This window comes from Oryctolagus cuniculus, chromosome 21 (genome assembly GCF_964237555.1).
Source record: "Oryctolagus cuniculus chromosome 21, mOryCun1.1, whole genome shotgun sequence".
Classification (NCBI taxonomy): domain Eukaryota; kingdom Metazoa; phylum Chordata; class Mammalia; order Lagomorpha; family Leporidae; genus Oryctolagus; species Oryctolagus cuniculus.
Window position 1 is genome coordinate 21,348,582 of NC_091452.1, and position 14,845 is coordinate 21,363,426.

General features: G+C 46.0%; 1 protein-coding gene across 3 annotated transcripts in view; it reads right to left on the reverse strand.

The window, feature by feature from the left end:
* PITPNB (phosphatidylinositol transfer protein beta) overlaps window positions 1–14,365 on the reverse strand; it is a 61,768-nt gene extending 47,403 nt beyond the window's left edge. The window contains exons 1-3 of one of the 3 annotated variants that reach the window (XM_070065778.1): window positions 14,214–14,365; window positions 9,764–9,794; window positions 6,527–6,672 (exon numbers count right to left, since the gene is read on the reverse strand). In XM_070065778.1, the coding sequence (XP_069921879.1) occupies window positions 6,527–6,672; window positions 9,764–9,794; window positions 14,214–14,233 (197 nt within the window). In that variant the 5' untranslated portion in view covers window positions 14,234–14,365. The remainder of the gene's footprint in view (window positions 1–6,526; window positions 6,673–9,763; window positions 9,795–14,213) is intronic. The other 2 variants (XM_051826657.2, XM_051826658.2) reach the window with 2 other exon arrangements.
* Window positions 14,366–14,845: the final 480 nt, after the last annotated feature.

Below are 14,845 nucleotides of genomic sequence, written 5' to 3' on the forward strand. Positions count from 1 at the left end.
AAAGCCCAGAGGCAGGTGTTTGATGCAGAAGGTCAAGACACCACCAGGGACACCCAAAACCCACACCTGAGTATCTGAGTTTCGGTCCTGACTCTGCCTCCTGCAGATTGTGGACCCTGGGACACCGAGTCTACTAAGATACCTGCCACTCACCCAGGAAAACCGGGTTGAGTTCCAGGGTCCTGGCTTTGGCCTGGCACTGCCCTGGCTGCTGTGGGCCTTTAGGGAGTAAACCAGATCTGTCTGTCTCCCTGTCTTTCAAACAAAAGTCAAAATAGAAAAAAAACAAAAAACAAAAACACTAATTTCTTTTAATTAGATAATGATAATAGTTGCCTGTGAGTACACTAAAAATCACTAAGTATATATTTTAAAAGGATGAATTTCATGGTATGTAAATTTCATCTTAATTTTTTAAAAAACCCAAAGGGGAAAAAAAAACCTAGTAGGCTATCAGTCTGGAGGTAACAGGAAAGTTGAGTAGACAGATAATGGTAACTTCTATTAACACAGTAAGTGATGGGGATGGAGGAAAGATGAAAAAAGAGGAGACACACCAGAAGCAGAAAACTGCAAAAATAATTTACAAATCCCAATTTGTGGGAAAAGAATAAAGTAATGAGATACAAATTGGCTAACTTCTAGGAGATCTAAGACTCTAAAAGTAGGGAATTACAGAAACAGAGAAGGAACATGTTCACTTAATGAGAGAACAAGAAAAATGAGATAGACAATAAAGAGGACACAATGCATTTCAGAAAGTAAGTGTGATGTTCTGTCAGAGGCTCACTTTTGATTTAGAAAGCTTTGAGCTGCACAAATTTTAAGACTCTGAACCACACTGAGAAAAAATGACATGCTCTTTCTATGGTGTTTAATTCTTGACTGAAGAATTAGAACTACAATCAGCTAATATTTGCTAATTACTTGTGTAAGACACCCTGAGAATGAGCATATACATATAAATGTATGTGTGTGTGTATAAACAATCTTTTTGCATCTTCAGGTGACATAAACCTAACTGAAGTTCTTGGCAAAAGACCCTTTCAGTTCCAAAAATGAACTCGTACCTTAAACCACATAAGATTTTAAAAGAATGGTAGGTCTTTTAAAAACCTTTAAAAAAGATTTATTATTTATTTGAAAGGTAGAGTTAGAGAAAGGAAGAGACAAAGATTTTCCATCCTCTGGTTCACTCCCCAACAGGCCACAGAAGCCAGGGCTGGATCACACTGAAGCAGGTGCCTGGAACTCTATCTGGGTCTCCCACGTGGGAGCAGGGACCCAAGGACTTGAACCATGTTCCACTGCTTTCTCAGGAGCATTGAGCAGAGAGCTGGATCAGAAGTGAAGCAGCTGGGACTTGAACTGGCACCATATGGGATATCGGTGTTGTAGGCTGCAGGTTAACCTGCTGTACCACAACACCAGCCCGAAAAGGATGACATTTCACTAAAACCTGTGCTGTTTCAACTTCTGGGAAACAAGGCCATTTCGGGGTCAGCCAAGCTTTACAACTTCTCCATCACCCAGGGCTGACCGGAGATGAAGGTATAGTGTTTACGCAGATGAGGAAGAAGACAGCTGACCTTCCCCAAGAAGGGAAGGCGAGCAAATACAAAGAACTGCTAAGGATGTCATATGGAAAGATCTCAGGAGAGCTCCATGTCCTTCTCTGCAACATGGGGTAATTCTTTGTCCAGTAAATGCCCTCCTGCCAAGCTACCGTCCACTACTAATTCAGTGTAGATTAAGTAAACACTCAGCTTTTTGTGGCCAATGTGGCACAGGACAAACACGTACGCATCTGGAAATTCAAAAGGTGTCAAAGTGAGAAGGGAGCAGCACTGATGAGTTTAGGAGAGAACAATCGATTGGATTTAGTGTAGCCAAGAAGCACCCTGGTCACGAGGCTCACACCCAGGGAAGAAAGGTGCAGGAGGGACTGCACCAAGGTTCAGGGTCTGCCTAAGAGGAGAAGGTGGCTCGCTTATAGACACAGATTCTCATTCTGGATGGACTTACAACAACTGGGGACATGTGATAATCCTGAGTACACTGTTAACTTTATTTTGAAAGGAGATTTTAAAGAATTATGAGAAAATGAAATATGGTGAAAACCTTATTTGGGAAGAAGTTTCTCCGTGACCTTCTGTGGAGCACAATCCAGAAATGGGAAATATTCCACCTCTCCCACAGGGCCCAGCAGAACAAAGTGGTGACGAGGGCAGGGGGCAGTCCCTTGACCCTTGCCTGGACCTGTCTTCATCACTGCACGAGGTTGCTGCAGAGCAGATAAGCACCCAGCTCCAGCGCTGACTGGAACCCAAGGAGCAGCACCCAGGAGGACGAGAGACGGGATCCTCTGCACACAGCATCATGGGTGTCACTCACTGTCAACTCGGAAACACAGACAGAAGCGCACTGCTAAGTCTTCTCCGTGACAGTCAAGGAAATCAGACACTTGAAGGTCCTGGCAGTGAGTCACTAACTTCTGGACTGTTTCTCAGTCTTCTGCCTGAGACCAAGTATATACATCTTAGAGTTCCAACTGGAAGCACACCAGCCAAAGAATTCACAGACTGGTCACACTGGGTTACGCTAACCCCGGAATTCCAACCATCTCAAATGTAAAATAAGGTGTTGATGGTCAGAGCCAAGCCTGCAATTTGAGTAATGTCATATGGTGACAGCATACATAGCTTAACAGAGCAGGGCTGGAAAAGGAAACACATAGCACCACATAGGTAAGTTTCTTAAGAAGGGAACTCTAACACTCCATAGGGTCCACGAGTTTGTCTTCCGCGATGTGAACTAATGCCACTATGGAAACTAATAAAAATTTAAATACAAAAAAAAGCTAATCAAGAAAAACTTTACCAGAACATGTAGAATGTTCCTTGGTGGTAGGATGTGAGTGTTAAAATGTTTTTATTCACCGGTGCTGTGGCACAGCGGGTTAACACCCTGGCCTGAAGCGCCCGCATCCCATATGGGCACCGGTCCGAGACCTGGCTGCTCTACTTCTGATCCAGCTCTCTGATGTGGCCTGGGAAAGCAGTGGAAGATGGCCCAAGTGTTTGGGCCCCTGCACCCACGTGGAAGACCGGAAGAAGCTCCTGGCTCCTGGCTTCAGATCAGCGCAGCTCCAGCCGTTGCAGCCAATTGGGGAGTGAAGCAGCGGATAGAAGACCTCTCTCTCTCTCTTTCTCCCCTCCTCCTTCTCTCTCTGTGTAACTCTTTCAAATAAATAAATAAGTCTTTAAAAAATAGTTTTTATTATTCCATATCTTAATTTTTATGAAAAAAAAAGTTAAATATTTTTTTTCAAAGATTTACTTATTTACTTGAAAGGCAGAGTTACAGAGAGGCAGAGGCAAACAGAGAAAGGTCTTCCATCCACCGATTCACCCCCCACATGGCTGCAATGGCTGGAGCTGCGCCAATCTGAAGCCAGGAACTTCTTCCTAGTCTCCCAAGCGGGTGCAGAGGCCCAAGGACTTGGGCCATCTTCTACTGCTTTCCCAGGCCATTGCAGAAAGCTGGGTCAGAAATGGAGCAGCTGGGATGCAAACCGGCGCCCATAATGGATGCGAGCTGCAGACCAGGGCTTTAACCGCTGTGCCACAGAGCCGGTCCTTCAATATTACTTTCTGAAACACCTGACTTAGGCCCCACGTCAGTGTAAGTGATGGAACCTCTGAATAAGGGGCTGTACCGCCAACCCTGTCCTGGGTGCAGCACAGCGAAGGCCCTGCTGAATGTGTTCTTTCCCCTTCCACCAGGAGCTGCCCTGCCAGGTTAAGAGGCCACCTGCAATGCCTGCATCCCATACGGGTGCTGGTTCAAGTCCCGGCTGCCCCACATCCTATCCAGCTCCCTGCTTATGTGCCTGGGAAAGCAGTTGAAGATGGCCCAAGTCCTTGAGTCTCCGTACCCACATGGGAGACCCTAAGAAACTCTAGACGGCTTCAGCCTGGAACAGCGCTGGCTAATTGAGGCCATTTGGGAAGTGAACCAGTGGATAGAAGATTTCTCTCTCTGTCTCTCCCTCTTTAACTCTGCCTTTCAAATAAATAAATCCTAAAGAAAGCAAGCAGAGTATAAATAACAGTATTATCAACATTATGTAGACTATACCTTCAAGAATGACAAAATTTTCTTTCTACTGACACATTTTTTTGGATATTCAGTCATCTACCACTCCTGTCTGAGAAGAATCGGTTCCAGTGCCCCAGAAGATACCAAAGCTCACAAAGCTAAAGTCCCTCACATAACACAGGATAGTGTCTGCATATAAACTACACACACCTTCCTGTAGGCTTTAAATCATCTCTCGAAACTTAAAATACGTAAGACAACATAAACACTATCAACACAGTCGCTGCACTGTACTGTTCAGGGCATACCGACAGGAACAAAGTTTGTTCGTGTACATAACAGATACAAATATTTTCCCCAAACAGTCTGATCTGAACACATAGTTGAATCCTCAAATGTGGAATCCTTAGACATGCAGGGTGATTATTCTTAAGGTGCCAACAAATGAGAAGAAACCATGAGTAACAGTCTATAGGCAACTGGCTAATCAGTTACTGTCTTAATTTTCAAGGCAAACAGAAGCAAAGAAATGTTGTATTCTAAGATAGACTAATAATCAGATCTAAAGTTCTGTACAGTGATGACCTGTCTTCCATTCTTATGCTACTTTAAAGCAACCAGCAAAGTTTAACTGAGTAAATGTGAGCTCTATAGCAGTATGACTCACCTCAATATTAGAGAATAAAGGCTAAGAACAAGATTCCCTCTTACCGTGACTTTGGGAAGATTACTGATCAAATGGAACCTTAAAGGGCAATAATGTTTAGAGTGGGCTTTGTGGCACAGGGACCAAGCCACCCTGGCACCCCCACATCCTGTCTCAGAGTGCCAGGGACCAACTCCGGCCTCTGCTTCCCATCCAGTTTTCTACTAATGGGCTGGGGAGGCAGAAGGTGGCCCGGGTCCTTGTTCCTGCAACCCACAAGAGACATGTCTGGGTTCCTGGCTCCTGTTTTCAGCCTGGCCTAGCCTCACCTTTTGCAGGCATTTGGGGAGTGAATCAGTGGATAGAAGATCTTTCTCTTCTGTCACTCAACTTTTCAAATAGATAAACTTTATTCCTTTTACTTTTTTTTAAAGAAAGAAAGTCATTAATGGTCTTTGTCCTTATATAAATACTGACATTTTCCATTTTAAAGGATCTATGCCAAAAATAAGAGATTGTCTTTGTCAAAGTCAGGAGAATGTACAAAAGATATCTGACAAACCAAAGACAAAAAAAAAAAAAAAAAAGAAATGAACAAAGAATCAGAGCAGCAAGTCAAAGAAGGAATTCAAATGGTCAATTAACATGAAAAGACATTCAACTGCCTTAACAAATACAAACGTAAAGGAGACTATTTTCTCCCTATGAAAATGGCCAAAATTAGTAAGAGAAATCAGGAAAACTGAATACTGTCAAGTCTGGCAGGACAATCCGGCAGCAGTGCAAAGTCCTCCAAGCAACCATTTCGTGACTCTTACCCACAAAAGGGGTAACCTGGGTGGATGGCCATTTATCTACATATACATAAACATCTGTGACAGGCAGACACAGCAAAATCCGTAAAAAGTCTTATCATTTAGGCAATGCTTACGTAAACTACACAGTGACACACCAAGAAACCTCAGTCAGCTTTAAAGGAATCACACAGGTATTAAACTACACTAAGGACGTTTGTGATACATGGTTACGTGACACACCGCAGAACCACATATAAAGCTCGAGTCCACCCAGAAAACTGGGGCCAGCGCTGTGATGCAGCGAGTTAAAGCCTGACCTGCAGTGTTAGCATCCCACATGGGTGCCGGTTCGAGTCCCAGCTGCTTCACTTCCGATCCAGCTCTCTGCCATGGGCTGGGGAAGCAGTAGAAGCTGGCCCAAGTCCTTAGGCCCCTGTACCTACATGGGAGACCCGGAGGAGGCTCCTGGCTTAGGATCAGCTCAGCTCTGGCCGTTACAGTCACTTATGAAGTGAACCAGTGGGTGGAAAACCTCTCTCTCTGGCTCTACCTCCCTCTGTAACTCTTTCAAATAAATAAAAATAAATATTTTTTTAAAAAAACTAAAAAGGCACATGTAATATATCTTTGACTTTTTTTACAATTTCTTTGAATATATACAGAAAATTATCTGCAATTCCAGTGTTGCTCTCTGTGGTTGCAGATATTTGATGGCAAGGAGTGGAGACCAAGTTTTTATCTGACAGTCTTCTCTGTGTGAATTTTTGCCATAAGCAAACATACTACCTTTAAAAATTTTAAATAATTAACATCAGGAGTCTCTCAAAAAATTAAGATGCAACACATTACCATACTGAAATAAAAAATGCCTTTTAGCATTATCTACTAGCAAGGTAGTTACACACTTCCTAAGTAATCTAGGGAGCTACTTCGTAACTGTTCCATATAATGACTACGCATCAAATGTGCATGCCCCACTTACCTCTTCAGGTGGTAAATTTTATGTGTGTATTGTCCCTTTTCTCCATCTTTCTCATAGGGTTCATTCTTTAAGACTTCAATTCCTTCTCCACCACCAGTCTCATTCTTACTAGCTTCTGCAACAGAGTAAAGCTGTCCAACCTGATACTGAAATATCAAAAGGCACAGAATTTCAGCAAGTCAGCAGTAATATACAAGATACAGAAAATTGTATCTATACTATTCAGCATATATTTTCTATATGAACATATGACTTAAATTAGAGTAATATATTTAGGAAGACAAACACTAGATAATCATAAGACTTTAAGAAACTATTTTACAGGATTTCTGTTCTTTGAAAAACCTCTAGTTACAAATATTCCATGCTTGAATATATACTATTTACTTATCAAAACATGTCTTGACAGTTGGTACAACTCACAAACACTATAATTTGTACTTTCCAAAGCATATTCACATCGACTGTACTTCATTTAATTTCATAAACTTCTGAGGAAGTTGTGGCAGGAATTTGTCACTGCCAGTTAACACTGACCAATCAGATTACGGTTCTCAATGACAAATAGGAGCTATACAAAATATAACAACAAAGAAACCCAACATTCAAAAACCATGACAGCTCTGAACTCTGGTCTTTTTTTAAGCCCTGGCTTGTGTATGACATGCCCAATTTGGCCCTTGATCAACCAGTCAGAAACAGTGCTCAGGCTCAAAATCATTCAATAAGATTCTTCAGTAAACAGAATTCTTAAGGTATTACAAATACACAAGGCAATCGCAAAAATTTTGTGGGAAAATGGAAATAAAAGTTTATTTTGATGTAAAAAATCTGTAATCCAGTTTTTTATAATATGAATTTCCCATGACAAAGACCCCTTGTATGCATGGATTTCAAAACTTTTTGTCCCAAAATAAACTTAGCTTTCAATTCCATTTTCCTTAACGTTCTAGAAGTACCCTCATACAAGCCCAACCAAGAGCCAGGAAACTGCTGTCTGGAGTCTATCTCATTTAAAGTGAGCTCTAACACCTGAGAATCAGCAGTATTGCTCTACACCAATCCGGAGTTGCTAACAGCTGCAACAAACGATAAAAAGCAAAGGTCTTGTGTTCTTTTTCCAGTTGCCAAGCCACAGCACTACCTCCAATCTCTTCAAGTCTGGCCAGATTTTTTTTTTCCCAATGAAGACAGCCGAAGAAGCATTCTTCTTCTTTACAAGCGTATTTTCAAAGAAAAATACTAAAAATCTACCTCTAAGAACTTGTAATCCAAAACTAACAGCCCCAGGAGAAAAACACAGGTCACTGTATTTACATGTTCCTGTCCAAGAAGCTACTGAGGATATGACGCCACTCTGCAGGTCAATTTAGTCACGCACAATCTTACTCCACGTGGAACCGCTTGGAGCGCAAGCACACTTCTCACACGCTCCATAAGTGTCTGCAGGGACTGTGGACCGTGCAGAGGGCTCCCTTACTTCTCTTGGTTTTTCATGATACAATACATTCAAGTCCTTCAAAAAATACTTTTCAACAGTCATTTTTTTAAAAAAGGACTAAAATGTGTCTAAATCAAAAGGTAATTTGTCTTAGTCAAAGATACAGAGTAGGAGAAACAATCAGACAATAGTACCCAAAACTATTATTGATGGAGTAACATTTTTGTGGTACGCTACTACACTTTCCCCTGCTTCTGTTACGAATAGTTTAAATGGAGACATGAGGCAGGCTTATTAATCTTAATATGACAAAAAGCTGAGATTATTTGGGGGGTGATAATTTCAAGACTTGGATTTCAACAAGTTGATTCAACCAGCTAAAATCAGAAGAGAAAAATCTAACAAAAACAAATGTCAAATTCCACATTCAAGTTCAAACAATCAATTGCACAAATAAAGAACTGGGCTGTCTGGCTTCCCTCCAGTGTGGTTTAATATACTGAAAACTCGGGCACTACTCAGATACATACAGCTGTGTTCAAGTCTACACTAAACAGGGCCAGAGCTACTCCTTCTTAGTGCCTGGCATTTTCTTCTGTCTTCTGTCAGCTGTCACTTCATAGGTTATCAGTTTGTTTTGTCCCATTTCCAACTCACTGCTTCTACTCTACTGTCAACTCCAGGAAAACCAGATAGCTGAGCAAGTCAGAACTGTAAGCAAGTTCAGAAGGGTCTGGAGGTTTTCTGGGTTTTGCTACACATTTCTTGATTTCTCAGAAATCTTTTCTGCTTTTATTCTCTGCTTTATACTACAGAGAGCTCCAACTGCAGGATATGCATGTTCTGAATAGCTGATGTGTTTCTATGTCATGTGCAGATAAAGATAATAACTCTCACAGCTACGTGCTGGCCAGACCATGTCTGGAATACTGTTTTCAGCTCACAGCAAATACAGCATTTGCAGTAATGAGGCCCGCTGTTGGGGAAGTCTAGAGGTCATGTTATATTAGGCCAAATAAATGTGCCAGGAATGTTTAACCTTCTGACCTTTTGAGATGAAACAAAAGGGCTGGGGACAGGGAGGTACTGGGAGAACTAGCATCCAAACACCTGAAGGGACACTGTAGGCAGGATAGCAGCATTATCTCCTCCTGCTTGAGGGGGATGAACCATGAACAGTATGAACAGTCAAACATTACAGGAAAGTAACGTGGTTGAAAGTAAAGACAAAAGTTTTAAAATGTCCAACAATCAAGTAGGTTGCTTCTCTAAGCAGCTAGCTACTAAAATTTTAAAGAACTTAAGTTGAGGTTGGAGCCTCATTTCCTGAGATGTAGAAAGAGTGCCTCACTGGCACACAGTTTAAACTACTTTCCAATTTCATTTTTAAAGGCAAAGAGATATCTCTCATCTGCTGGTTCACTCCCCAAATGCTAGCCACAACTGGGGCAGGCCAGGAGGAAATCAGGAGTTAGGAACTCCATCTGGATCCCCACCTGAGAGAGAGGGACTCAAACCTGGGCACACTCACATGGCCTATGGGTGTCCCGAGTGACATCCCAACCACTGGGCTAAATGCCTGTCCCCTAAACTACACCTCCTTTAGATTCTTCCAAATAAGACAGTGTAGAAGAAATCATTTGCAATTGATCACCATAACCCATTCCAATTCATGTTGTCATATAAACTGGAAGGAAAAGGTAAATGGAAAGTACAAGGAAATGCACAAAAATAAGTTCAAACAAAGACACAAAGTGATTCATACCAGGTAACCACGTACATCATAAAAGACCTACCTCCTGGACTGAACATGGTAAGACCACACGGCTGAAAAGACAAAAGGGAAAAGGGTATACGTTACATATTACATAGCTTTAAAACATGGCTTTCAAGACTAAAAAGAGCTTCCAAGTCCAATGATACCATAGACAGATCTTTTAAATCTGAAAATATGAGCATGTCGTTCACGGAAGGAGTTTTTGCAATGCGTACAGCCCTCACAGCTGAGGATTTTTAAATCCGGGAACTCAAAGTACCATTCCTGGATCTCAATGATCATTTGCAGTCGTGTCCTCACACCAGGACCCCAGAGATGCAGCTGCAGAGTGGCAAAGCAGCCAGCAGAGTGCACTGAAAATTGCAGGGGACAGGTGTGTGATCTGTAGGCTGTAGGTCAGGCTGCCCTCATGAAATTGTTAGCATGGTTTCATTTCCCATCTTTGCACTGTGCATTTTGTTTTTGACACTTCTTACAGAAAATTCATATCCTTTTTGAATCTTTTTTTTTTTTTTTTTTTGACAGGCAGAGTGGACAGTGAGAGAGAGAGACAGAGAGAAAGGTCTTCCTTTTGCCGTTGGTTCACCCTCCAATGGCCGCCGGGGCCCGCGCGCTGCGGCCGGCGCACCGCGCTGATCCGATGGCAGGAGCCAGGAGCCAGGTGCTTTTCCTGGTCTCCCATGGGGTGCAGGGCCCAAGCACCTGGGCCATCCTCCACTGCACTCCCGGGCCACAGCAGAGAGCTGGCCTGGAAGAGGGGCGACCGGGACAGAATCCGGCGCCCCGACCGGGACTAGAACCCGGTGTGCCGGCACCGCTAGGCAGAGGATTAGCCTAGTGAGCCGTGGCGCCGGCCTTTTTTGAATCTTATTAATGAGTGAAATGTTCCCAGAAACTGTTTCCCTTACTACCCAATTATTCCTCAAGTTTAATAAGATAAAAATAAGAGGTCCTTTAGGAATTAGTAACAAAGAACTTCAACAAGGAAATCTAGCTTTATGACTTCTTCCAGAGCAGATTTAAGGTTGATGCGAATTTGATCTTGTCCAGGACTGTTGGTTATTGGATATATCAAATGAATGTCATGACAGTTCCGTTTTACCTGTGACACAGTACTGAAGGTGAATCCACAAACACTACAGTATATTCTTTTACAGAATACTGCCTTGTATCTCCAGATTTTAAACTATATGAAAAGCACAGGAAAAAAACTCTTGTAGCCAATCTTAATTTAATGCAAAATTCCCAATAGTTTTACTATTTCAATTTCAGTTTCTCTTTAGCTCCACTCTTAAGATTTTTTTTTTCTGTTTCTAATAGTGACAACATTTTAACCTACACATTCTTGGTTACTAGATGTTCTTTAAAGAAACATAAGAGGACAATATAACCCAGACTATTCTATGTAGCTTTCATTCCAGGCGCACTTTCCACTCAGCTATCTATGTCCGAACGTTCACATCACTATCTCCAACATGTACAAAACCTGTCTCCTATTATTCCCTCCTCTCTGACTTCGGGGGGGGGGGGTCCCCTCATTACTGTCCTTCTGATAATGGTGATCTAAAAACAACTGCACATCCTCCTCAAAGTCACAACACTACTTATTTCCATTCTAATCAAGAAGAAACTTAGCCTAGATCCTTCCATACCTCCAAGTCTCAACCATCCTAGCTTGTCTCCTCAGAGTACATACGAACTTGCTCACTGTCTCAGTAAACTGGGGAAATGGAAGTTAAAAACACAGGGTTCGGGACTGCTTTCCCAGAGGCTGGGATGCTAGGGTAAGAGATGCGTTAAATTCATCAGGTAGTAAGAACTCCTGAAGGATTGTTCCAAGGAGTGAGTGATGTACCCAGCGCTGAGCTGAAGTCACCTGTAGGTGGTTAAAAACACTGAGAAACAGGAGGAGGGAGGAGGCAGAAGATGTGCTGGGGAACTGTAAGGGGCTATCAGCAGAGGTCACAGCCAGGATGAGTGGACAGAGTGGGAGTGTGGTACAGCTTTCCCTGAAGTGTCGTAAAGCGAAATTCCCGCTGCGGATGACTACTCACTAGCAGAAGCTCCCTCATTTTATTTAACACTTTCTTTCTTTCTTTTCTAAATTTATTCATTTGAAAGTCTGAGTTACACAGAAAAGTAGAGGCAGAGAGAGACATCTTCCTTCTGCTGGCTCACTCCCCAGATGGCCGCAACGGCTGGAGCTGCACCAATCCGAAGCCAGGAACCAGGAGCTTCTTCTAGGTTTCCCATGTGGATGCAGGGGCCCAAGGACTTGGGTCATCTTCCACTGCTTTCCCAGGCCACAGCAGAAAGCTGGATTGGAAGTGGAGCAGCCGGAACTTGAACAGGCGCCCATATGGGATGCTGGCACTGCAGGCACTGGCTTCATGTGCTATGCCACAGTGCTGGCCCCTAACAACACTTTTGGAGAAATTTCTTTCTAAAAGCTGAAGTAACTGATTAAAACATTCTGAATGCGGAGTCAAGTCACTTCAAGATTTACTTGATAGCAAGTGGCCAAAGGGACAGGTTTTGATTTTTCATTAACCAAAAAAGCAGTATTTTAGAACAATTTGAAAAAAAAAAAAAAACTAAAACTTATGAAAATCATTTCCAAAATGGGACTAGGAACTAATCCTCTAAAACGTCATCTACTGCTCAGGTACCACCTGGGAAAGTCACTTCTGACCTGAAACAGGAGGAACTTTACAGCACTGCAGATCCCTGCGGAAGCGCGAAACCCCACCAGCCTCGCCACGCTGGAGCGCCGTGCTTACTGCTCCTGAGGAAGAGGCCGGCCTTCCCAGGGTCCAGGAGGAAACCATCGCGGGGAGCCGCATGCGCGTGAACGAGCTGCCACTCTGGGCACATCTCGACATCTGTCACTTCGGCGAAAGAAAACAAAAGTCTGCGGAGAGCGTGATGGGGGCATTCCTGGTGGGTGCTGCTCTCCCTGTGTTAGGCTGACAAGCTCCCTGGACTGGCAGAGGGCTTTCCTGAACACCCGATTCACGTATTTGGAAGAAGGAAGTAGCTCTGATAAAACGCAAATCACTAAATCCATCTGGCCTACATCAGTTCTGCAACCCCCTTGCTAGGAAACTTGGTCATGTCCACTTCCTCGTCCTGGTCCTCCATCTGTCTTAACTTCTGCCACCCAACTGCATCAGGCGCCAGAGCACTGAAAGCCACTTGCTTGAAACAACGTACCAACCTGGAAGCTTCACGTCCACCCCGAGTGCAGTACTGAAACCAACTTCAGTAGCAACATTTCACTCTACAGCAAAATGCAAAAATAAACAAAAAAGCATCTTTTCCCAGGATCCCTGTCACCGACCAAAGCTGCAACCCTTCCTCCACGGACTGAAGCGTTTACTGAGCACCTGCTATGCGCCAGGAACTACTCTAAAGGCTGGGCGACGCGAGTGCGCGCCGCGGGCAGGTCCGCGGACCTTACACAGAGATTCCCCGAGAGGACAACACCTGAGCAGAGACCTGGACGACGAGGCGGTGGGCTGGGGTCGCAGGCCCAGCGCAGGCCAGTGCAGGGCCCGGGACGGGAGGCACAGCAAGGAGCGGTAAGACAGACATCAGATGGCCGCTGGAAACACTTTCGCCTCTTTATTCGTGGTGCCACGGGGAGCTTTGGCAGAGTTTTACGCACAAAAGTGACAGGTGACTTTTTTTTTTTCTTAAAGGTTTCAGAGTTAGCATGAATAATAACGTGCGGGAAAAAGCAAATGCGGCAAGAAATGTGTGACAATTCTAAAAGCATGGGCCATCTTGGAAATCCCGAGCGGCGACAGCGAGCGGGCCACCCGCCGGCCGGCCACCGACAGCTCCCAGCTCTGCACACCTGGAGATCCCTGCATTCCACACACCACGTGCTATCTCATCTCTACCTCCGGCAGCAGGTGGGGCCCGCGGTGCCGCCCCGTCTGGGCCGGGCGCCCGGGACCTCCAGGGCGCCCGAGTGGCCCCTCGAGTCCCACCCCAGGGCCGCCTCCGCCCCGCAGCCCCGTCTCCCGCCGAGGAGGAGCAGGCTCCACCCCAGGAAACAAATCACAGTCAGACCACCACCCCCCATCCCGCCCCGCGCCGCCTTCACCCTCGGACCAGGGCTCCGCGGCCCCCGGCGAGCCTGAGGGTGGGCCCGGGCCGGGGAAAAGGCGGGTCCCGACGGAAACTCTCGACCGCGCCTTCCCGAGCCACGCGCTTCGGCCCAGCAGCCTGCCCCCGGGCCCAGAGGGCGCCCGCGTCGCCAGCGCAAGGCCTGGAGGACACAGGGGCGCGCGGAGACAGGACCCCGGGTGGGCCGGGGGCGCCTGTCGGGGGGAGGGGACGAGCGCCGGGAGCGGCCGGCCCGGGTCTCGCCCCGTCTTAGGAATATCCCGTCACTCCTCAGCTAAAGGAACCTCCCACTCCTGCCCTCCAGGAGCCTCGCTCGCGACCACCGACCCACTCACAATTCCTTAATGAGCACCATCTTCCTGGAACCCCCTCACAGCTGCCGCCGCTACCGCCGCCGCCGCCGCCGCCGCCGCTACCGCCTCTCACAGCGCCTGCGCGGCCCCGCCCCCTGGCCCTCGAGCCACCGCCGCGCCTGCGCCCCGGCACCCTTCCGCCGCGACCCGTCGCGTCAGCGCACCAGGGGGCATGGCTCCGCCCAGTTCCGCGCCCCACCCCGGCCGCACGAGGCCGGCACTGCGGCTGCGCGTCCTGAGGGGCGGGCGCACGCGACGTCTCCTGCGGTTGCGCGAACTCGAGGCGTGCACGCCCGTCTGCTTCCTTGTGCTCCTCCCTCCAGCCTCGGTCCCTCGGGGCGTCTGTGCAGCCTACGCTTTCCGGTGAGTGTTCCAGTCAGTTCCCGGCAAGGCGGGCCCGACTTTTTCTCTCTCTGTCCTGAGAGGGCGCCCGCCTTTCTGACCGACACGTTGCCTCCAAAGTCACATTAAAGGCTTCTGGGAGTGGGGCTGGGGGTTCCATGACCTCTGACACCCCCGGGGTCTGTCCGCTCAGGCTCGGCAAGGGCTTGTCCTACCCGGATGGCCGCTCCCTTGGCCGTTCCAGAAACTTCCGGAGTGCCCACCGCCCCCCC